Genomic DNA, 24,604 nt, shown 5'->3' with positions numbered 1-24,604 from the left:
CTCTTTCTGTTTTTTCACTAATACTAACCACAGCATGTGAATCACTGAACCCCTGAATTTTCACACAGTTCATATAGAGTTATATGCACTTGTCATGCAGATCCTGCACAGTGAATGTCATGATTGATGTTAATAAGACTCGCACAGAATTTTTTTTGATATGATTTTATTATTCCTTGTTTTACAGTGTCTATTTCCCTGATGAAGGGCATGCTATATAATGCCCGAAATGCATTGGATGCCTTATTATGACAATGTCTGACCTTCAAACATATGAATGATTTTGAATGAACAACATGAAATAATGATGATAAATTCTTCTACAAATATAAAATAAACTTCGTGAACAAGTGAAACATTGGATTGAAAGTCTTCTTTGTATGGGAAGATAAATACTTGTGTGCCCGGGAAGGGATGACACTAGAGATCCTCTAGTGCCACGTCTGTGTTATGTATCTTGACGTCGCAGGACCCTCGACGCCACCTTACGGTGCACCATAAAAATAACCAACTGTTGAACTTTGAGACATAACAAATTGCTGTGCATTTATCCAATTCTATTATCACACCGAGCAGGTGCCACACGGATGGTGGCCCTGAACTGGTGGAAGGTTCCACAATGTAGTTGCAGGTTCTTGTGGAAAAGACCGGGGCCTGGTATGTACTAGGCCATCTCGTAAGTTTTGACTTCTTTTAAAGGAGAAAAGCGGAGGCGGAATCTTCACGCCAGCAGTGTTAAGAATGCGCCAGTTCTTACGAATTATTTTCTGTACCTGTGTGGAAGCTGTGCTGAAAGTGGTGACAAAGGTCAGCTTGTCCAAGGAGAAGTGTGGCTCAGGGGTTAGAGGCTGCAGACCTGGAGCTTGAGTTCGGCCCGGGACCAGGGTTCAATTCCCCGCCTCGGCGGGTCTTGGGCTCAAAAATTCCACAGACTCGTTAATTCTCGCTCCGGTGCCTTCTCCACTCACGGGTTCACACTCTGCGACTCTGGGCAATAGCTTGCTTAATCTCCACAACGGCCCCTCGCGGTGGGATGCCTGACTTTCACCTTGTGGATACCCTGCCAGGGTTATCTCACAGGGGAATACCAGGACGGGTTCCCTAAGCAAGCGCTGAGATGCCCCAGGGTAAGTCGTGCGCTATATAAGTCTCATTCATTTCATTTCATTTCAAGGGAGGTTTAACAACCGGCGGAGCTAGTAATGCCTCACGATGGTTGTTAGAGGCCCTCTTGCGTGCTTTCCTTACCAAAGCGCTAGGGTATCGTCGTTGCCTTAATTTTGTAGATGAATCGCTAGACTGAGCATCAAAATCAGATTTCTCTGAGCAGTTTCTACGGACCCTTAAAAATGGTCCAAATGGCAAATTTTCCCTGAGGGAGCGTGGATGGTAGCTGTCAAATCGGAGCAAGGAATTCCTAGACATAGGCTTCCGATACAATTTACTTGCTAGGTGGCCATCCTTTAGAATGATGAGTAGGTCTAGAAAAGGAAGCTCTATCTCACTGTATTCCACAGTAAATCTAAAAAATTGGTTCTGGGTATTCAACCAGTTCTGAAAGGCAAGTATAGAGGTGGTGTCCCCACGCCAGACTACCAGGACATCGTCACTGTATCTCTTCCACAACACCGTTTGATGATAATACGGATTGTTGTGGTCGAGTACATGCTGTGTCTTAAAGAGGTGAACGTATAAATTGGCCAAACTCGGGGCAAAAATGCTCCCCATTAAGGTACCCGATATCTGGAGATATAATGAGTCCTCAAATTGAAAGTAGTTTTCTGTCATGGCTATCCGGGCAAGCTCCATGATAAAGTTAATTGGTGTTATGCTTTCATGGGCTTGTGCTTCAAGTAAACCCCTTACAGCCTGTAAAGTTTCCTCTTGCGGAATGCAGGTGTACAGTGATTCAACATGGAAACTGACCAAGATCTCAGTCTCGATGTTGAAGTCCACTTCAGGCAACAGGCGAAGAACGTCTTTAGTATCCTGAAGATAGGTGGGCATGTTCCGCACCAAAGGCCTCAAGAAAAAGTCCACAAAGGATGAAAGGGGTTCCAGAAGGGACCCAATGCCTGAAATAATAGGTCATCCTGGGGGTGGCCTTGCTGTTTTGTGGATTTTAGATAAGGCATAAAAGTACGGGGTCAATGGATGTGTGGTAACCAAAAACTGGGCTTCTTGAGGTGTGATCCAGCCCTCTGCACTTGCCTCTTCCACTAAGTTCTTGATCTCAGTTGTCAATCTAGTTGTGGGATCTGTGGTAAGTAATGTATAGGAGTTGGTATCTCCTAATTGCCTCAGACATTCAGCTCGATAAGTGGTGGTGTCAAGGATAACTATCGCACCACCCTTATCGGCGGGTTTGATCGTAATGCTTTTGTCTTTAGACAGTGTTTCTATCGCCATTTTTTCTGCCCTTGAAAGATTTTGAAAGATGTCGTGTTTAGACAGGTCCAGAGATCCAATCTCATGGACCACTGCTTTTTCGAAGGCACCAACCATCGTGGGTACCTGCTGAAGAAGGGGAGTAAATGTAGATTTCTTTTTAAAGCCCGTATTCGTCTCGATATCAGTCTGATTTTGGTCTCTGGTGTTATTCGAGAAGAAAAAGTGCAGGCGGACTTTCCGAAAGAATTTTTCAACTTCACCACGCAACTGAAAGGCATCCCCACTGCATGTTGGAACAAACCCAAGCCCTTTATTAAGTACTTGGTGCTTAGTTGGAGTCAATGTGCGTGAGCTCAGATTGACTATTAGGTCCTCATTGCTTCCTGGGGTGGCCGTTACTGACCCCGTCTGCTGCGAGTGTTTGGGAGATCTTGTTTGTCTTCCCATTGTACTTGTACTTGGGGTTGGCCCCTCCACCTGCCCCTGCTCCGGCCACGACCCTGTCCTAAAAAAACCTGGCCGTCATAGAATTGGGGCTGCGGATGGTACTGGGGCATAGGTTGTGGGAATTGAGGATATCCCCACAGAGCCATTTTTTGGCGTGCTGAAATCGCTATCTTTTCTTTATGTTCACCCCACACCAGAGCTGTTTCCAAGAGATGGTACATTTTTGGAAATTATCAACATGACATATGCAAATTGGTTGTTATTTTCCCTTTCCCATCTCTTTAGAGCGGGGCCTCTCAACCTGAGCGAGTGCCAGGCGAGGTGAGACAATCTCCATACAACTTTTGGGTGAGTCATTTTTGCAAAAATGCTGAATGAAAATTGACCGTAGGCTACTACATGTCTACATATATATATGTATTGCGGTCTCATTTCTGATAATATGTGCTTATACACACTTGTTTTTTGTTACAGGAGAGAACTCTTCTAACCATGACTTTATTATCCTACCAAATAGTATTCTACATACGGTAGGTTATTTTCTGTGCATGGTAAATTTTGCTTTTCTTTGGACGAATATAGTTTATTTTTGTCTACACTGTTGCAGTAGTGTAATATTAACAGGTCCTGAAGAAAGCCATGATTGACTGAAACATGTCGACCATATAGTTCCATCTACTGATAGTAGTATTTGTTGACATACTATCAACACTCTGTTTTTAATCTTGCCATTATGGTGACCCCCCTAATAAAGTCTTTGCTTTGGCACCATAATAGGCAATCTTAAACATCACTCTTTACTATCATTTTTCACACACCTTTTGAGCACTGCAACTTTCTCCATTTCTGCACTATCACCACAGCCTGTTGTCTCTCTATCACTGGTGGATCTGACACTAGGACCCCTCACGATACCCATAGTGAGGTACTTAGTAGATACCAGTTTACAGAAAAATCCCACATGATGAGACTCCACCAATGGGTGGGCTGATGGGTATTTTCTCTTTTCTCTCCTTACACTGACCAGTCCTTCACGCACTACACTTGAGATAGCAGACTTCTTTAGCTTACTCAGACCCTTAGCATCCCTTGTGTGTTTTTGCTAGTTAGATTGGAGGATAGGATGCAAGCAGGTCTTTAAAGCTTTCCCCTCAGACCCTTCTCTACGTTGTGTTTTCTGTTAGCAGATGGAGGCTGCCAGCCAGAACACCTGGGGCAACCAGGTGGGCAACCTCTAAGGTAGCCATCAGAGTGCATGTCACATCAACTCTGGCATGGGAATTATGTCAGGAATGATGAAACAAGTTGTTTCATTCCAAACATTACATATTTCAGTGGAGCCATAATGGAGCTGGCAACCCGGCCGGTGCCTGGGTGCCAGCCCATGTTATCCTATGGCCCCCATATCCCTTATAGTGGTCCTTAATGGTCCTTCATGGATTGGGCTACTATAGGGACATATAAGCTTGCACGTATATGTCTACATCTTTAATATAATCCACCCTGCCTCCCAGCCTCAGGAGGCCTACCTTAGGAGTGACAAGAATATATTAAAAATAGTGCTTTGACCTTGCCACACATGATCAGGGCAAAGACGAGTTTTAGCAGTTTACACTGCTCATGCTGCCTGCAATGGCAGCACTACTGTCATTTGTTTACTTGGGTCACTTAGGGTGGCACAAAGAGTGCTTCAGGCACTGATGATCCCTTTAACTCCCATGTCCAGGGTACCACGTTTCCAACTGGGGCTACCAATTCACATATATCACTTTTAGGAAGAAAGCACTGGCACTGGTGCCTGGGCAGCAGACTCCGATGCACTTTCATTGTCATAACCTTCAGCACTGGGGCAAAAAGTGGGCAGGTGACAATACAAAAAGGGCACCATCCTACAGTGTCACAACCCCCTTTGAAGCTAAGCATCTGGCTCCATCCATCTATTGCTCCCATTCATTCTATATTTAGAGATGCTTCAGACTCTGGGTGTTGGGAAGGCCCCTACGAAAGCCTGACCACCAATGGAAAAGGTGCCTGAAAGCCGACACTATTTAGGACATTCTTTATAGCACAAAGTACCGAATTGTTATCCTTGTGGCTATGGCAAGGTGGAATGGCCGTTGGCCTTATTTTTTTGATTAAGTGGGTTCAGCGGTAGTGAGGGGAACTCATCTGAAAAAAAGCAGCTGACCAGGTGACAAACTCAAAATTTAGCAAGTCGCTCATTGCTGCGAGAGTGGAGACAGCTTTCGCCAGCCAAATCATTTGTTCACACTTTAAATAAGGAACTATATGTGAGCATTCATTTCTTAAATTAAAATAGTAATCCATTAGCTTGATAGGTGAAAAGTTTGCATGAAATATATCATGATATGAAACAACCTGCTCTGTAGATCATTTATGGGAGACTCCGATGACATATGCCACCACGTGGAATGCGAAAGATTAACTGTGTCCAAAACAGTAGATAGGTTTTGTTCTGTAGTTCCTAGGACCCCCCAGGACCTGCGTGGTGTGGATGACCTAAACTGAGGGCTTAGTGTGCAGGCAGTATCTGGCATCCACTGAACATGACAACCATGAATCCTCAGATATCGTGGAACACATTACAGTATCTTTTGCTCAGCCACTCGTGCTTTCTTTCCTCAGAATACACATAGAATGACCAGGGCCGGACTGGCCACTGGGCTTTTTTTGCTGGGGTGGCAGGGTGGGCCCCAGGTTCACTGCAGAGCGGATGATTTTGTTGCTGGGGAGCAGCAGGCGCTTCCAAATGAACAATGCAGAACAAATAGCTTTAAAGCCTGCTTTTTAAACATTTGTTTTGCATTGTTCATTAGGAAAGCTCGGTAGCCAGTCCGGCCCTGAGAATGACGATTGGAACGGTTTCAATAATTAATTATTGCTCAAGAGTCAGTCTAGTATGAAACATATTCACTGCAATAACCAAAAGACAGGAGCAGACAAATGTGATGGCTAGCACCAATATTGTAATAGTAGCTACATTTCTACCATAGTGCTAATAAGATGAGGAAAAGCAGATTATATAAAACAATAGCATTGGCGTACTCCTACAATGCATCGCCTACCTAAATGTACCTAGCCAAGATATGTAGATGAAGCATGTGTTTGTAAGTGCTAGGATATATCCTAATGGAGCCAAGAATCCCCCAGGGAAGTGCTAACCACTCACCTGATGGTCTGAATGAAGGACCCAGTCTCTGCGTCGAGGAGGTCATCCCGCAAGGGATGTCAGGTCTCTGCCTGTCGAAGGATCAGCCTGCTGAGTCTAGGTCCAGCCTGAAAGGAATTCTGCTCTATTTTGAAAGGGGGAATGAAGGTCTTTTATACTAAAGTGGTCAATCCAGGGTTTCTTCTAGAATCGATATGTTTTGAAAACATTCGCTAATCCTTTGACAATCCTTTTCTAAACAAAAATAATCAGGCACAGCTGGCTGTTGGCCATGGATGAAAAAAAGTAGTGACCCTTATCTGCTGTGCCTGGGGACATGTTTATGTACGTCAGGTACAGGATTAAGATAGGATACCAATAGACTGGTGTTGAATAGACAGAAGTAAGCTACTAGATAAAAGGTCCCCTATGTAGGACTGTTATGTCGTGTGGATGGGACAAAATATATGTAATTGGTATGTACATGATGGGTCTATCCTAAAGGACATGGCAGTTTGCTTCACTTTGTACAACCTTCACGTTATCTTGGAATAGCACATTATGTACACGTTACACTTCCCAGTCAATCTTATAGAGCCATTTCTTCCAGCTTAAGAATGACTTTCCTGTACAGAAGGATGGCAGCAGACCTTTGCGCAGCACAAAGTAAGCGCATTTTGGAAGCCTGGCTGGTTGAACTTTCTGAGAGCAGTTTGATAGAACTGCACTATTACTTATATTTAAAGAGTTAGCAAAGGGTGTGTGGTACAGCATAGGCACAGGCTACATGCAAAGCAAAATGATGCTAGACAATCTATTACATGAAGATGATTACCACTATGGGGAGCAATCTGCTAAACCTCAAGCAATAGAGATGGTAGAAATCTTTTTTTATGGGATAAAGCCACAATTTGTGAAGGAGTCTCTCGAGGGTCCCTCCTGGCTCTGGTTGATTCAGACAAAACCCAAAAGACATGCTAAAGTCCATAATTTTAAGGCTGAAGAGTTTGCAGACAAAATGTGGGAAGTTATTCATAAGACTTCCTGACTGTCCTTTTGTGCAAATGAGGGAGAGAAAAAAAGGAACCCTAATGAAAGTGGGGATAGTAACTGCAGTTCACATATCCTTCTATCCGACATTACCCTAGTAAGTAATGCGCGGCCAATTTCACACTGACTACTTTGAGACCAGGGAATTAATTTGCAATGTGACCTATGTTATAAGTTTAATCGCAAATTGCCCAGTCACAGAGGGGCCACAAAACAACCTGTCTAATGAATATTAATTAGGCAGGTCACATTTTGTGACCTCCTGTGAATGCAGGGATGGTGGCCTGCAAGGGAAAGCAGAGCATCCACTATCGTGCATTTGCATTCCAAAGTGAGATTTTTTTTTAAAGCATACTGTGTCCATTTGCTTCTTTTCCCATTTGAGAACACATTGGGCAAGCATGCAGTGGTCCCATTCTCTTTCTCTCTCCATACCTCTTGTAATTCATAGAAGGGATTTGTACATTATAAAAACGTGCTTGAGTTTGCAAAGCCTGATTCGAAGCCAGGATGGAGTCTCCAAACTGGAAGGGCTATAAGTGGAGATGTCATCTAAATGGTATTTTACACAACTATATTCTGTTTGAACACCAGTAGATGGCAGTCATACACATATGGACTTAGGGCCAGATGTACATAGCTGCTGGTTTGCGATTATGTAATAGCAAATGTTTGCGATTCACTACTCAGTAATCGCAAACAGCTATGTACAACTTTGTGTTTCACACATTTAGCAATTCTCAGTGGGCTGCAAATAGATCTACCTCATTAATATTCACGAGGCAGGTTGCAATTTGGGACCCATTGGGAATCACTAAAATCACATGGATAGTGGCCTGTAGAGGTCAGCAGACCAACATGTCTGTAATTGCTTTTAAATAAAGCAATGTGTTTTTTTAATGCCGCCCGTTTTCCTTAAAGGAAAACAGGATGTGTCTCAAAGAGAAAAATGAAAAGATTTTTTTTTCATTTTTTAGGAGAAGGCAGTGGCCCGTGGAACCACTGCCTACTCCTTTACAAAATGTTTACAAACATTCACAAAGGAGAGGGGGTCCCTTGGTGACCCCTTCCCATTTGCAAATGGGTCAACACCTACTTGAATTCAGTGGTAAACTGAGAATGTTTCGCGACAATATTTCGGTCTCAAAACATTCACACATACCTCTGCGAGTCGCTATTAGGAAAGGAAACCAGAAGCTGGTGGAAAAAGATGTCCTTCAAAGCATTTGACACTCTTGTTCACAGCTGGTATGCAGTGTATTTAATGGCATTCTTCAACTCTTACGTATCTATCATTAAAGTGATAATTCTAAGGCATAGTATATATCTAATTCACTCTTGAGAAACACCATTTTTACAAAACACCAAGGTCTAAGTGTATACTGATTTTGGTGGCCCGGGGAGGGATCCAGTATCAAAAACCTGGAAGAGGAAGAGTTTTCTGGCAGGTCTGTCTGAATCCGGACAACTCCACGTTTCTGTAAACGTAATTTAGAGCAAAGCTTAATCCAGAAAAAATATCAATTTATCTTTTATATGCAGAATCGAGAAACAGCCAGCTTTCATGCTCACCCTCAAAAACTAATCACCATAGGGGGCGTGGCTTGGATGGCAATGAGGAGAGTTGCCTAAGTCCAGAGCTCCGCTACACCCAGGACAAATAACGAGCCCAAAACATGACTCCAGCCAGCCAAACGATCCCACAAGCAACTCGAAGGAAATCTGAATACCTGGAGAACGGAAATATACCAACCATACGGGGCAAAAACCACAACATTACGAACAAATCAAATATAGAAAGAAGTGCTCCGACAGAGGGAGGAAGGACAAAATGGCGGCACCGGAATAACAGATGAAGCAGACAGCGAAGCAACGAAAGAGAGATCGCGAAGATCAGCCACCAAGGGAACAGCCACCAAGAGGTCAGTGCACATAGCCCTCCCCTCCCGCCCCAAGCAAAACCACCGGGCTGCCCAAACCCCGACGGTCATTACCACACTGGGATCGACACAGAGAGCAGCCATATTGGGAGAAAACACAGCTCGAGGGCACCTGAGGGGGTAGAAAACGACAACGCGCGACCCAGAGGTCCGAATAGGTACCAACGATCCGTTCCATTAAAAAAGAGAAACTTAAAACAAATACACATAGCAGCGACGCACGTCCAGCGCTAACGGAGGGAAACCGATACCATCTAAGGGCGCCGCCATCTTGGACTGTGACACAGAACGAAACCAAAACTTTCTAAGAGCGCCACCATCTTAAGCAGGTCAATAAGAAGTGCGAAGGCAGACAAACAAAATGCAGGCCGAGAACAAAGACGTAAGGCGACATCGCACAGCCCGAGCCAACAGAAGGCGAGATCACCGCCAACGCTAGCAACGGCAACCGAGGTAATGATCAGACACACACGAGGGAAAATAAAAATAGCACGCCAGCTCCCAACAGCGACGAGGACGCCTACAGCATAACGAAGAACGCACCAAGGCGGCACACCTGCCACCACCTGCGACACAGTGAGTCCAAAGTAGGTACGAATAAAAACACCCATCAGGCACCCTCTACCAATCCTACCTGCACTGGATGTAGAATAAGCCCATGAGAGCACAGCCAAGCCAGCACAGCAGCGGACGTGGCTAACCACAGCCCGAGCCAACAGAAGGCGCGATATCCGCCAACGTGAGCAACCACAACCGAGGTTCATGACCAAAACACCCTCTACCAACCCTACCAGCACGAAATGTAGAATAAGTCCACGAGGGCAATGCCAGGCCAGCACAGCAGTGAACGAGACAAACCATCACAAGTCATCACAGCATAGATAATAAGAGCGAAAGAAGCGCCCATAAACAGAGCCACCATCTAGCTGAGGCAGAACACAACAAAACCGAAAGAACTTTCGGAACCTCCGATGCACACATCGGACAGGGCAAGACAGAAAATCAGTTACCAAAAGATTCGAGAAGGTGCCCACAACATGATTTGACCACACTAAAAACGTCAAAAGAACAGGAAGGCAATGACTCACAAAGCTGCAGGAGCCTGGCTGCGGGCTAACAAGAGGAGACAAAGCAAAATGGCTGGCAACGATGGGAAACAACTGCTGAAGAAGACGAAACCAGAAGGAACACACGAATCACCAATCAAACAAAAGGCAGACATAAGCAGCACTCTGGAGAGTATTTTCAAAAAACTTGCGGAGGTACACGACCTGGCAAAAACTACAAAAAAAACAACGGACGCGATACAGCTTGAACTGGCAGCTGTCAGAGCGGACATCCACACGGCTAACAGCAGACTCTCCGAAGTAGAACAGAGAGTCAGTGACATTGAGGACAGATCACAACTCACTGGTAAGGCAATCGGCAACATAGCCAAAGCTACCACAGACCCCCGGAAACAAGCGGCAGAGTTCGAAGACAGAAGCAGAAAAGGCAATATAAGAATCCTGGGGATACCGGAGGACGAAGAAGACAAGACAGATTCATGTGTGTCACTCCTACAAGACCTTATTCCCAAACTGACAGACCTCAGGTTTGAAGACCCTTTCGAGCTGGAAAAAGCATACAGAGTGCCAGCCATAAAGCACTCCAACAGAACAGAAGCAAGACCAATTATATGCAAACCTCTCCGCTCACACCAAACGGAAGCTATCTTTGGAGTTGCAAGGAAGAACCACAACCTGGTATGGAACGGAAACACGATTGTCCTCACATAGGACTACTCAAAGACAACAGTCGACATCAGAAAAGGGTTCCTATCCCAAAGAGAGAGGCTAAAGAAAGAGAACATCACCTTTTCATTCGCCGGCCCGTCACGCTTTAAAATAACCAACAAGGGAGTAAATATGACCTTCGAAGACCCCAGGGAGCTGGCCCGCTATCTAGAAGGCCCAAAGACTCAAGCTATGGAGATGTCAATTCCATCCAGCAAGAGAAGGGCCTCTCCAGAACACCCTACAGACTAAGAGGTCAAACAGAGACAACAAGCCACCGATGCAGAGAACAAAAAAGCGACCGATAAGTACACTGGACTCTACCCAGGAATTTTATCTCAAGAGCGCAACAAAGATCATGCACACATCAGAATACATCACAGTTGCGTGATAATGAACTCCGACACTTTAAGATAACTACCTCATGAGGTCACCAAAAATCGTTTGCACAAACAAACCTACCTCAAAGAAGATGAACATTAGGCACATAGGACCGCAAATCTAGACACCGAAGCACAAGAAGTGACTGGACTAGCACGAGCGAACACGACTATATCCTTTCACTTTGTAACGGGGGGCTAAAGTAAAGGCAAACGGTATCGTTTGGCCACATGCAAAAGTCAAACCGACCCCCGGACTTCGTACAGCGATCTCTGACCAGCCTGGGAAAGTTGCTGGGGCGGGAGGGACCTTGCCGTCGCACAGCCACAGTACGACATGGCTGCAGGGTGGGAGAGGGGCGGGAGGAGGGTATGGAGGGGGAAAAGGGGGGAAAGAGAGTGAAAATGTACATAGCGTGTGTCCCGTTTGTAACGTCTTTTGTCTCAAGTTAGTCTACGTCCTTGTCCTTATCACCTGTATGTGCCCAGCTAGTTCACACACTCGTATAACAATCACCTCACCAATCCATCACTACAAACATCAACAGGCGCCAGTAACCGGCAAAACATGACGTCAAATAACATTAATGCTCTGCAAACAGACCTGAATATAGTCTCCCTCAATGTCAAGGGCCTAAATCACCCGATTAAGAGGAAGAAAGTTCTAGACTATCTAGCAAAGATCAAAGGGGACATAATCCTCTTGCAAGAGACAAAACTAGCCAGAGAGGAAGCGAACAAGCTCAGGGCAAGATGGATAGGTCAGACGGCCTGATCTCCAGCGGTAGGGAAAAAGAGAGGGTAATCAGCCTGATAAACAGAAGATCCAAGATTACTATTGAAAAGGAACAATGCGATGACCAGGGGAGACTACTGATCACCCAACTGAAAAGAGGAGATAAAACTATACTGATAACCAACATCTATGCCCCTAACACAGACGACACTGGCTATTGGGAGGAAGTAGGGAAACAAATAGAAGCTCACCAGCCGTGCAACATGAACGTACTAGCAGGAGATTTCAACCTTGCCCTAGATCACACCCTAGACAGACAAACAAGATCACAGACCCGTCCCCCACCATCCCTCAACACACAAAAAAATGTATGCATCAAATTCAACCTAGAGGACCCGTGGCGACTACAACACCCTGACACCAGAGACTACACCTTTTACTCTAACGTGCACAACTCATACAAAAGGAATAGACTACATCCTGATTTTAGCCTCACACACACACCTGACTGAATACACAGACATCGCGGCTAGAACGTTATCAGACCACTCATGCATCAGCCTACAACTCACAGGCAGACACAATGAGCATATCACACGCAGATGGAGACTTAGCAAAATAACCATGGCGAAGAAAGAGGACAAAGACAGAATACATAAAGTATAGAGGAATACATTGCAGACAATGATATTCCAGACACTGACCCAAAAAGCCTATGGGATGCCCTCAAAGCCACCATCAGGGGGACGCTGATCGAAATCAAGGCCAGGAGGGACAGGGAGGCAAAGGCGCAACTAAATCAGCTAGAACAGGAGATCAAAGCCCTGGAAAGGGAAGACATCAACGATCCAGCAAACGCAGCCGCACTGGTAAAACTCTCGGGGAAAAAATATGAATTCAACAGAATTCTGAGCGAACAGGCGGGAATGTGGATCAGGAAATACAAACAAATCAACCTATGCGAGGCTAATAAAGGGGGAACATCGCTGGCATCATACCTCAAATACAAACAAAGAAAACAAAGCATTTCAACAATCATAGACACAAACAATAAGCCTCATACCAGAAACAAGGAAATCATCCACACATTCACGGAGTTCTACAAAGAACTATAGAAGAAAGATGCAAACGTAGAACTGGAAGGATGCTCAGCCTACCTAGACAAACTCAATCTACCCAAGGTTACAGAGGAGGAAGCCAAGGCACTAGGTCAGGACATAAAAACCAGCAAGGTCACTGCAGCCATTAGGGATCTAAAAGACGGCAAAGCCCCTGGACTAGATGGATGCACTGCACCCTTCTATAAATCATTCCAGGACCTAATAAGCCCAGTGCTGGAGAAAGTCTTCAACCACTGTGGAAAATAAGGGGCAGTCACACAATCTATGTCACAGGCCAACATAATAGTTATACCAAAGGAAAACAAAGACCCACAATGGCCCAAAAACTACAGCCCTATTTCACTCATTAACCTAGACTGCAAACTATACACCAAAATCCTGACCACAAGACTAAATAAAGTGCTCCCACAGCTAATCGGCAGCCCACAGGTAGGATATCTAAAAACACGCATGTCTCACGACAACACGAGACTCCTCAGCCAAGTCATAGAACACTCAGCCAAAACAGTTAACCCTACGGTAGCTATCACGTTAGATGCAGAAAAAGCCTTAGACAGGGTATCCTGGCATTTCTTAGAGAAACAAAATATATGGCCTGGTACCGAAGGTAACCAGGACTCTAGCACGCAATACAAAAAATTCAAATTCTCCAATAATGTATTCGAGTCGGATTTTATCACATCATCAAAGGTAAAGCATCACAAGTTCATAAAATTGTCATTCATTATTATACGTTCAATAAGCAAATTAAATATTTCATTGTGTCATTGTATACATAAATCATACTAAATAGTTAACACAGTAAAAACCCAATGCATTTCGGGGCTAGGGCCCCTTCGTCAGGGGTCACGAGTGTGGAATCACACAACCAATCATAGATTGGGTAATTTTGTTATACGGCAGCGGATCATCTGAATCTTTGTGCACGACCCAGGACATCGTATCCTCCGAGACGCCCTCGCGTAAACGCGCAACGCATTGAACATAGTAGCGAGACCCAGACGCTGCTGAAGAGGCTCGCAGGATTTCCCGTTAACGTATTCACAAGAATTTTCACTCAGACCTTTAAGCAAAGAAAGATTCAGATGATCCGCTGCCGTATAACAAAATTACCCAATCTATGATTGTGTGTTAACTATTTAGTATGATTTATGTATACAATGACACAATGAAATATTTAATTTGCTTATTGAACGTATAATAATGAATGACAATTATATAAAATCCGACTCGAATACATTATTGGAGAATTTGAATTTTTTGTAGTGCGTGCTAGAGTCCTGGTTACCTTCGGTACCAGGCCATATATTTCGTTATTGCACAGTGGGCAGGCACTAATCTAGCGCAGCACACGTACCGCACAAACATTTAAAACATTGATTAAGTGAGTGCAGCACCCGCACACATTCATTATTTCTTAGAGAAAAGCATGCAAGCTCATAACCTAGGGGAGAATTTCGTGCGGAAAGTCATGGCTCTATACAAATCCCCTAAAGCCCAAATAGCTAAAAACGGGGCAACCTCAGCCCCCTTCAATCTAGAAAGAGGGACGAGACACTAGGATGCCCCCTATCTCCTCTGTTGATCCTCCTCGCCCTAGAACCCCTGATCAGAGATATCACAGATAACTGTAACATAGCGGGAGTAAACATAAATAACACTACAGCCAAACTGGCTGCCTACGCAGACGACCTGCTCATAATAAAGGAGGAGCCAGCTCGCTCGATACCTCCCCTTATGCAAACTATCGACCGATACGCAAAACACTATGGCTATAAACTCAACAGAGACAAGTCGGAATGTATGCCCCTCAACATACACACACACAGGGAAGTATTGGGTTGCTCCAGACTAGCCTGGGAACATGGTTCCGTTAAATACCTGGGCATCCACTTCTGTAGAACGCTAAGATCGACCCTAGAAAAAAACGAGAAAGCCACGCTAGAAAAGATAAAAGGTCTGCTAGACACTTGGTCGCCCAAGTTCATCACCTGGTGGGGCCAAGTAGATACTGTGAAGATGATGATCACTCCCATAGTCAATTACCTAGCTAGTATGCTCCCCCTGGCCTTCACACACGACTTCCATAAAAAAATTGACCGGATGCTAAACAAGTTCATATGGAGCAGCAAAAAACCCAGAATTAGCCTCCAAAAACTTCGACTAAGTAAAAAGCTAGGAGCCCTCAACGAAGCGGATCTGAGAACTTTCCAAACAGCCTTCATAGCCAGATAAGAAATGTACTGGGTACTGCCTAAACAACCCTATACACCAACCTGGCTCGATATAGAGAGAGCCATCATAAATAACGCAGACTCCCTAACACTCCTCACAACCAAAAAGCAAACGCACACAAACAACCCGATCTTCAAGATCACAAGCCAGGCGCTGCTCAAAGTAGACAGAAAGCTTGAAGTCAGCATCAGAAACTCACCATGGGAATCACTCTGGAATAACCCCAAAATCAAATATAGAGGTAAAACCCTTGACATGCACACATGGAAAAAAGTAGGTCTCTCTTACCCAGCTCAGCTGGAAGAGGAAGGATCGCCGCAAACCTTCAACAGTATGAGAAATAGACACAACCTCCCCGAGGTAGAACTTTACAACTTCCTTGCCATCAAGACAGCCTTAACAAAAGCTAAGCTATCCAAACACAAGCCCTCAATCTTCAGATACATGGAGAACATAAACAAGATAGGACACCAGGTCTCACACTTATAAGCTGCTCCAACCAGGAACATCCAAACTAAACACAAAAAACAATACCTACTGGGAAACACAACTCTGCTCCAATCTCACAGAACAAGAATTACAGACATTCTGGGCAGCCCCATCAAGAAACATGATTTCCCCAGTGCTAGTGCAAATGAAATTCTGGCTCTTACACCAAGCATTCTGGACACCTGCTCGCCTTGCTTCCCTAGGCCTCAAAGACAACGACAACTGCTGGCACTGTGGTGAAGTTAGGGGAAACCTCGCTCACCTCATCTTCCATTGTAGTAAAGTCACCAGATTCTGGAAGAGAGTGCTGAGCTTCTTCAGCGACGCCCTAGGTTGCACCCTACAGCACACTTTTGCCACAACCACCACTGCACACATCACTACAGATCTGGCCACACAACAAGACAGGCTCCTACTAGACTTCCTCCTGACGACAGAAGTCAAAATTGTACTAGCCAAGTGGAAAAATACCACCAAAGCCACATTCAAGGGGTGACTGAACTGGGTCACATTCCTAAGAGGGGCGGACATCACTGCATTAGGGCAAACACCCTGGAGAAACCCCGCCCGGGCTATGTGGTCAACACTAGACAAATACCTCTATTCATACAAGCCACCGTAACTCAAACGCACCTCCCCGAGAGGACATTCTAAATAGAAGCAACATTCTTCAACTACTAAATTCAATCACAAACTTGGGAAGAGTAAACACCCAAGACCTGGAGGCTGTAGAATGTATCTACCACAAGCACCTGTCGGATCGGGAAATAACAAAAACTACCTAGATTACCGGAGACCTGGTAGAAAAAAATCTAAAGGAGGAAAGGCAACTCGAGGCATGGGGGATTCCAATAAAACCACATCATAATCCAAGCTACCCCAAACCTCTACTCCGCAATTTTCAGGAACACATTAACCCAATACAGGAGAATTATTGTCCTGGGGTACCCAAAAAATCCATACTAAGAGGAGCCCGAGCAAGCTCAGTCGAACGAAAAGACAGTGATCTCCTGTGGCGCAGAAATAAAGGCGATCCGGACCAAAGACAAGACTGGGATTGGGTAGCAAAAACCATCAACACCAGACACATCGGTCCATGACAGTCCGAAGAACAATTCAAGAAAGTGTCAAAAATAAAGTCATCGCTAAAAATGTGCTCCCGGAACATAAACGGACTAGGTCCAAAAACCACAAAAAAAGATCTACTGTTATACTTCCAGCAGTATGATCTACTTTTACTACAAGAAACGTGGTTGGTAGAGCCGTTTCACATCCAGGGCTATAAAACCTACCATCTCCCAGCCAACAGAATCGCAAAGTTCGGTCACCAGAAAGGAGGATTAACTACATACACCTCTATAAAAACAATAAACACAGTAAAAGAACTGCTGAGCAAAATACATCGGGAATGGACAATGGAATAAACGCAGTACAGCTGGAATTTTCAACCGCGGGAAAAAATTAACAAAGGTTGTTCCTGGTCAATACTTACTTGCACCCGAAAGGCAAAAAAAATGTCGCAAAGTCCTTGGTGTCAGAATTGACGAAACTTATAACTGAAGGTGAAACTCCGAACCTTATTGTAACAGGCGATTTTAACATGATCCTCTCAAAGAGCAAAGCAAACAACCACCTAACAGAAGACCAACTACATGTAAGGGAGATCCCTTTATTGGAAGAATGCCCATGGGGAAAACAAACAATTTTATCTAAAAACGTATTAAACGACCTAACAAATCTGGGCCTCATTTCGGTAAATGGCCGATCACCGGGGGATCGACCCCAAGCCGCAACCTTTCACAACTTCAATTCTAGCACAGCGATAGACTACACCTTTTTATCCTATTCGCTTTTATCATTAGTAAACGACTTTAAAATTGGTACATCCGACTGCAGTGATCATCTCCCGCAAGAACTGACACTGATGGCACAGGGGACAGCATTAACAATTCCAACCGAAATGCAAAATTTAACAATCACGTCAAAATGTAAAAGAATCAAATGCAAAACAAGCGACCCAGAAAAACTTGCGAAAGATGCCAAGATCTGCTGGGAAAGTTTTAAACCACTCCATGATAACAACATAGCCGCTTGGGAAACCTTTCTGAAATCTTTTGGCCTAGCTAACTCAAAGAGCAATCCCTCACAAGAAATCCACGCACCAATAAAGCAAAAAGAACAACATGACTGGCGGACAAGTAACCCAAAAATATACCCTCAGACACCCCGAACTTGCAAATTAACGCAAATAAAAACTGCAATTAATAGAACACTCCGCGGTCTGCGGAAAAACGGGAGCGACAAATACTTATTGACCGAATCGAGGACATTAAAGACCAACAAGAATAAGATCATGTGGCGAATAAAACAGGACTCCACAGAAAAAACATGGACGAAATTGCTTTACGACGCAAGAAATAACAACAGCGCGAGATTCTGGAACACCGTTAAAATAAAACGAGAATTCCAAAGCCCCTGGAATAAATTCCCATATAACAGAGAAGTCCTGGGTGAAACATCTAACTAACCACTTCAACTATGTAACCGACATTGTAACACAAGACCCAGAAGACTGGGAGGAAAATACTAAGGGTGGGCGTAGTTCGCGTAGTAGCGCTACGCAAAGCTACGCGAAGTGCACTTCGCGAACTTCACGTAGCACTACGCGAGCTGCATAGTAGCATGTTCACACTGTGCAAGATGCATTTTCAATGATTGCACAGTGCGGACAAGCATCAGGCACTGTGCAATCATTGAAAACGGCATCTTGCACAGTGCGAGCTGTAGTTTTCTGCTGCTCGAGTAGATTATTACTCGAGCTGCAGCTTTCTCAACGCAAACTGGTAGTTTCTCATTGAGAGGGGTCGCGAGCATGCACAACCACTCACAATGAGAAACCTTACCTCCCTGCGTTGAGAATCTCGCCGGGATGTAATTTTGCTTGCTCGCGGTCGCGAACATGACGATCAGGACCGCGAACAAGCAAAAAATGAGCGCTGCACTACGCTACGCTGCACTACGCATGTTCGCACTGTGCTACGTGCAGCTCGCGTAGTGTGAAGTTGCGCAAACTTCGCAAACTCCGCGAGCGTAGCGTAGTGCTTTGCCCAGGCCTAGAAAATACGAAGGGCCAAAAGCCACCAACCGAGGAGACCATCTTCCCAGGATCAATAATACAGATCAAGGGAAGAATTGCGAAAGGCCGGACAGAGTGATCCTCAGGGCAAAACAGAATCCCCCCTGCCCTCTACAAGCAAGAACCAAATTACTGGTCCGAAAAAATGCTCCCCCTCTTCGAGAAAATCTGGATGGCAGAGCAAATCCCGTGCTCCTGGAAGGGATCAATCATCGCCCCGATTCATAAAAAAGGCAACAGGAGCGAAGCAAAGAATTATAGACTCATTGCCCTTATTGACATAGATGCCAATTATTTTTCGGGGCTCCTACTGGAAGAGATAACAGCTTGGGCATCAAAGAAAACCTTAATCCCCATCAATCAGACCGGCTTCCAAAAACAACAGGGACAACAACAAACATTCTGGCCCTCTCCCTGCTAATAGAATCTATAATCAAACACAAAAAAACGCTGTATGTGTGCTTCATTGACTATTCAGCGGCATTTGACAGCATAGACAGAGGAAAACTCTGGGCCAAGCTCTCAAGCTGGGACGCTGACCCCAAACTGCTGAACCTAATGATCTTATTGCACACAGAAACCTGGATCCAAATAAAACTGGGGGCAGGTAATTGTCTATCAAGAAAAATAAAAACAACAAAAGGTTTGAAGCAGGGGTGCTTCCTCGCACCGACCCTGTTCAACCTCTTTATGTCCGACTTCTCTGATGACCTTGATAAATGCAATCATCACGCCCCAAAGCTAGGGATGTTCACTTTGTTGAACCTACTGTACGCGGACGATTTAATATTAATAAGCCAAACCCCTGTTGGCCTTCACCACCTCATTAACACAACGAGCAATTTCTCAGACAAGAACGGATTAAGTATAAACTTACGGAAATCAAAGGTGATGATATTAAATCAAAAATTTTAAAAGCCGCACTCACAGTGGTTTCTGCATGACCAGAAGATGGAAACAGTCAAAGAATATAAATATTTGGGTATAATTTTCGATTCGAAAGGCTCCTTCAAACAACAAAAAATGGCAATTAAGAACAGAGGGACATCATTGGCCATTGCACGGAAGAGCATTAAGAACAAAATAGCGGGACCAAACCTAATCCCTCTGCTAGACGTCCTACAAGCAAGACTATTGCCATCGATAACCTTTGGTAGCGAATGTATGAGAGGGAGAGACGAGCTCACATTAGACAAAGCAGTAGGAAAATCGGTGCAAATACTCTTCAGTCTCCCACCGTACACCTCGCCAGCCCAACTAAGGCTTGAGTTTGGCCTACAGAAACAACAAATAGCATGTAAGGGCGCTTATGTAAAATGCTGGCACAAAGTAAATAGTGCTGAGATAGGCACCCTGAATACTTACTTATGGAAAGAACTGGAAAGAAACACGGACAGCCCTGCAATGATCTATCTCCAAGCAGCAATAAGCACCTTTGCGCTAAAAGACCTTTGGGAAGCAAGCTGTAAACACAAATGCTTTAAACGGCTTGTCAACAAAACTGTGAAGATTCAATCCATGGAAGAAGATAAAGCAGTACTAACCGGGAGGACCCACGGGTGGTTCGTGATCCAGAGCTACATCAGGCCCCAACCACAGGTCCACTTAGGTACTGGCTTCTCAAGGACGGCTAAGGAATCTTTTTTGCAGTTGAGGATGGGGGTAATACCATCAAAAGAACATCTTCCCCCGTGGAGACGCTCAGAATCCAACACAAAGTGCAGACCCTGCGAATATCCAAAGGAGGACGTTTTGCACTTGCTATGCAGCTGTAAAGCCTTAGATACTGAACGAAGAAGACAACTAACACAGCTGTGGAACCAGAGACGTCTGCGAAGGTATCCCTGGATTTTTTACTTTTCCATATTTTAAGGTAGCACAAGATTTATTTTGCACATGTTTATTTTTTTCATATTTATTAACACAGACAATCTTGAAAAGTTTTTATACTAATGTGACTGTAATGAAATGTCTTCCTTTTATCTCTTGCTTTTTATGTGCTTTGCAAAGTGCTCAACTAAGTACTTTTAGACCAATTGCAAAGATTTTTTTAATCAAGCAATAAAGAATTAACTAACTAACTAACCTGCCTGATCAACTGCTAGTATTCCACCGCAGGAAGTGTAAGCTAACACCAAACAGCCGCCAAACCCATCTATGTTTCGTCCTTACGATGTACTATAAGAACGCAATTACCTATATGTTCAATGTTAAGTGTTTTCGACCACTCGTAGAAATGCGGGGCAGACACAAATATAAACCATGGATCGCCACTGGCCTGCCCGTTTTACCCGCCTATATGTTAAGTGTCACATTGTTTCTTTTATATTTCTGTATTGTGAAAATACCAATAAAAATATATTATAAAAATAAAAAACTAATCACCATTTCAAATGTTACTGCTTTGTATGAGGGTAATTTACCTCCTCGTCGTCTAAAGGCAACAAACAGAAATCCTCTTGGAATGGAAGGGGCTCGTTTTCTTTTTCCTCTGGAATCCATGCTCTGCTTTCAAAGGTAAAACTAAAAAGGCAGTGAAAAAATGGCCAAACATTTAGAGCTCTTCTAGAAAAAATTACAGTATAACAAGTGGCATTTGAAATGCTATTTGAAACAGATAGTTATACTTTTACGATGATTCTGTTAATTCTAACTAATTGCTTTTCTCCTGTTACCAATCTCTGGGCACAACAGGTTCAGCAACGGATGGAAGAGCTGTTTAATTAGGTCTTTGCATGCCAGTTCCTTATGTGCAGGTATATGTTATATGCACAGTCCCTTTCTTCTCCCAAATACCAACTTTGTCAAGCCCCCGTCTGTAGAAAAAGGGAGCATGCTAGTTTATGTTTGATTGTCGGCTGTGGGGATGGTGGGAAGATATTGATAATTGCAGAGTCCACAGACTATAGGAAACGGAGTCACAATAAAGGCACCATTAGCCCCGTTCTGTGTCACGGCTCTCCCATTGTTTACATGTGGATAGATTCTACATCAAGGAGAAGAGGAAGGCAGGAGGAAATGCAACATCAGGGGGGAGACAACCATCTCAATGCATGCGTTACGATGCATACGGTTACAACGCACGCGACGTCACGACGCGTGTGTTGTCTACGCACGCCATTACAGCGCATGCGCTTTCAGAACGCATGCATTCCCAATACATGGGCTGTAATGGACATGTGCCGAGACGGGCTACGGGGGGGGGGGTGTCGAGACGGGCTCAGGGGGACACAGACGACGGGGAGACAGCGCTGGAACAACGACAAGAGACAGGTAAGGAGGCCACTCGTATTTGGGGCTTAGAGTGTAGGGTACTGTTTTTTCCTTTAGTACAGGTACCGTTTTGCTATCAAGGTAGGGCTTAGGGCTAATGGTAGTGTATGTGCTGTCCTTGGATTCAGGCACTAGGGCTTAGGGCTAGGGTGACCAACTGGCATTGGTGCAAATTCAGGACGGTGAGTGTAAAAATTCAGGACAAAGGGTCAAAATTCAGGACACAAATTCAGGACAGGAGGTCAAAATTCAGGACAAAACTTCAGGACAATAGGTACGTTTTACAGAGACATCAGAGGTCGCGCAATAGTATATAAGTAAGCTCAGCCATTTCCAAACATATTCAACCATTTGCAAACCTATCCATCATGTATCCTTCCATCTATCATTTCACTCATCCATCCCTTCATCCATCCTTTCACTCATCCTCCATTATCCATCCATCCATCATCCATCCATCCTTTCACCCTATCCATCTGTACACTTATCCATCCACTCTTCATCCCATCCATCCATTCAGCCATTTACCCTTTCACCAATCCAGCCATCCTTTCACTTACTAATCCTTCCACCCATCCACTATTTTAGTCATCCATCCTCCCTTTCTCTCTCCATCGACCCTTTCACTTAGCCATCCTTCCTTCCATCCATCCATCCATCCATCCATCCATCCATCCATCTACTCATCCACTTATGAATCCATCCATTGACCCTATCACTCATCCATCTATCATTTCACTCCTTCAAACATCTATTCATCCTTTTGTCCATCTACCCTCCCTTTCACTCACTCATCCATCCTTACATCCACCCTTTCACTCATACGTCCATTCATTCACCCTTGCACTTATCAATCCATCAATCCATCCATCATTTCACTCATCCACCTACCCACCCATCATCCGCCCAACCATCCACCCACCCACCATCCACCCACCCACTCATTCATCCTTTCACCCACCCACCATCCAATCCACTGATCCATCTTTTCACCCACCCACTATCCACCCACCCACTCATCCATCCATCCTTTCACCCACCCACTCATCATCCATCCATCCTTTCACCCACCGACTCTCCATCCATCCATTCACCCACCCATCATCCATCCATCCATCCATCCATCCATCCATCTATCCTTCCCCTCCATCCATCCATCCATCCTTCCCCTCCATCCATCCATCCTTCCCCTCCATCCATCTTTCCCCTCATCCATCCATCCTTCCCCTCCATCCATCCATCCTTCTCCTCATCCATCCATCCTTCCCCTCCATCCATCCATCCATCCATCCTTCTCCTCATCCATCATCCTTCCCCTCATCCATCTTTCCCCTCATCCATCATCCAGCTACCCTTCCACCCATACATCACGCTATTTACATTTTCTCTCCATCCTTCCCCTCACTCATCAATCCATCCATCCTCTCTCATTATCCATTTATTCAATCTTTCATTCATCCATTCACCCGTTCACTAATTCATCCAGCCATTCACCCATCCCTTCACTTACTTACTCGCCCACCTTTCCATATTAATTTTGAGCTGAGCCCTTTTGAGAAGAGGCCCATGAAGAACTTCACCCTCACTGCAGGGGCCGTTCCAGGACTGGGACAGAAGCCACTCTGGGCGGAGACAGGATCCACCACAGGGGGGGGGGACAGGAGCCATCACAGGTGGGGGTGGACTGGAGCCACAACATGGGGGGACAGGAGCCATCACAGGCGGGGGTGGACTGGAGCCACCACATGGGGGGACAGGTGCCATCACTGAGGGGAGGGCAGGAGCCATCACAGGAGAGGGAACACAGGGGTGGGCATGCAGTATTCTAGTATCATCTTGGGCTCCTCGCCCCCTCCTGCACAAGACAACGAGAAGACAGGCTCTCTGTCCAAAATGCCATCCCCCACTGTGATGTACAGTACTTACAGGAGATGCTCTGAGAACTGATTGAACTGATTGTCCTCCATACTTTGTTAATCAGTGTGGGTGCGATTGTGCCATTTCTTTATTTTCTTACATTATAGACTGCATGTTTGAAGAACCGAGGTTTGCTTACAATCTAGTGACAGTAATTACACTCTGTGAAGAGAACCACGTGCTGCCTCGGTGTAATCAGGGGTGTAATCTGGCCGAGTCTCGGATGTTTGGGGCCCTGGGTAGAAATGGAACGTGTGAACCCCCCTCTAAATAGCAGAGACAAGACACATTCAGGGCTGTTTGCATGTGAATAGATGTCCCTGCTCCTGAAGCTGCAGCCCCTCCCTCTCAGTCACCTTCGAAGCACCTCTTAACAGGTCATCAAGGGCTGGAGGTGTGAGGGTTGCCACCCCGCTGTGCCTCTACAGTGCTGCTGGGGGTCCGAGCTTTCATACAGCATCGGAGTCAAGAAGGGAGGTGGGGGCAAGCTGTGCCCGGTTAAAATTACGGACAAATGGCGTCCGTTAAAGAATCCTTCACGGACA

The 24,604-nt window shown here is 44.9% G+C and overlaps 1 protein-coding gene across 1 annotated transcript in view; it reads right to left on the bottom strand.

Annotated features, from left to right (window-relative positions):
* SHOC1 (shortage in chiasmata 1) overlaps nucleotides 1–24,604 on the bottom strand; it is a 1,715,507-nt gene that overhangs the window by 1,357,958 nt on the left and 332,945 nt on the right. The window contains exon 6 of the mRNA XM_086963751.1: nucleotides 21,293–21,392. Within this exon, the coding sequence (XP_086819877.1) occupies nucleotides 21,293–21,392 (100 nt within the window). The remainder of the gene's footprint in view (nucleotides 1–21,292; nucleotides 21,393–24,604) is intronic.

The sequence above is a fragment of the Lissotriton vulgaris genome, chromosome 3_1 (genome assembly GCF_964263255.1).
Source record: "Lissotriton vulgaris chromosome 3_1, aLisVul1.2, whole genome shotgun sequence".
In the NCBI taxonomy this organism is placed as follows: Eukaryota; Metazoa; Chordata; class Amphibia; order Caudata; family Salamandridae; genus Lissotriton; species Lissotriton vulgaris.
This window is presented reverse-complemented; position numbering and strand designations above follow the sequence as displayed.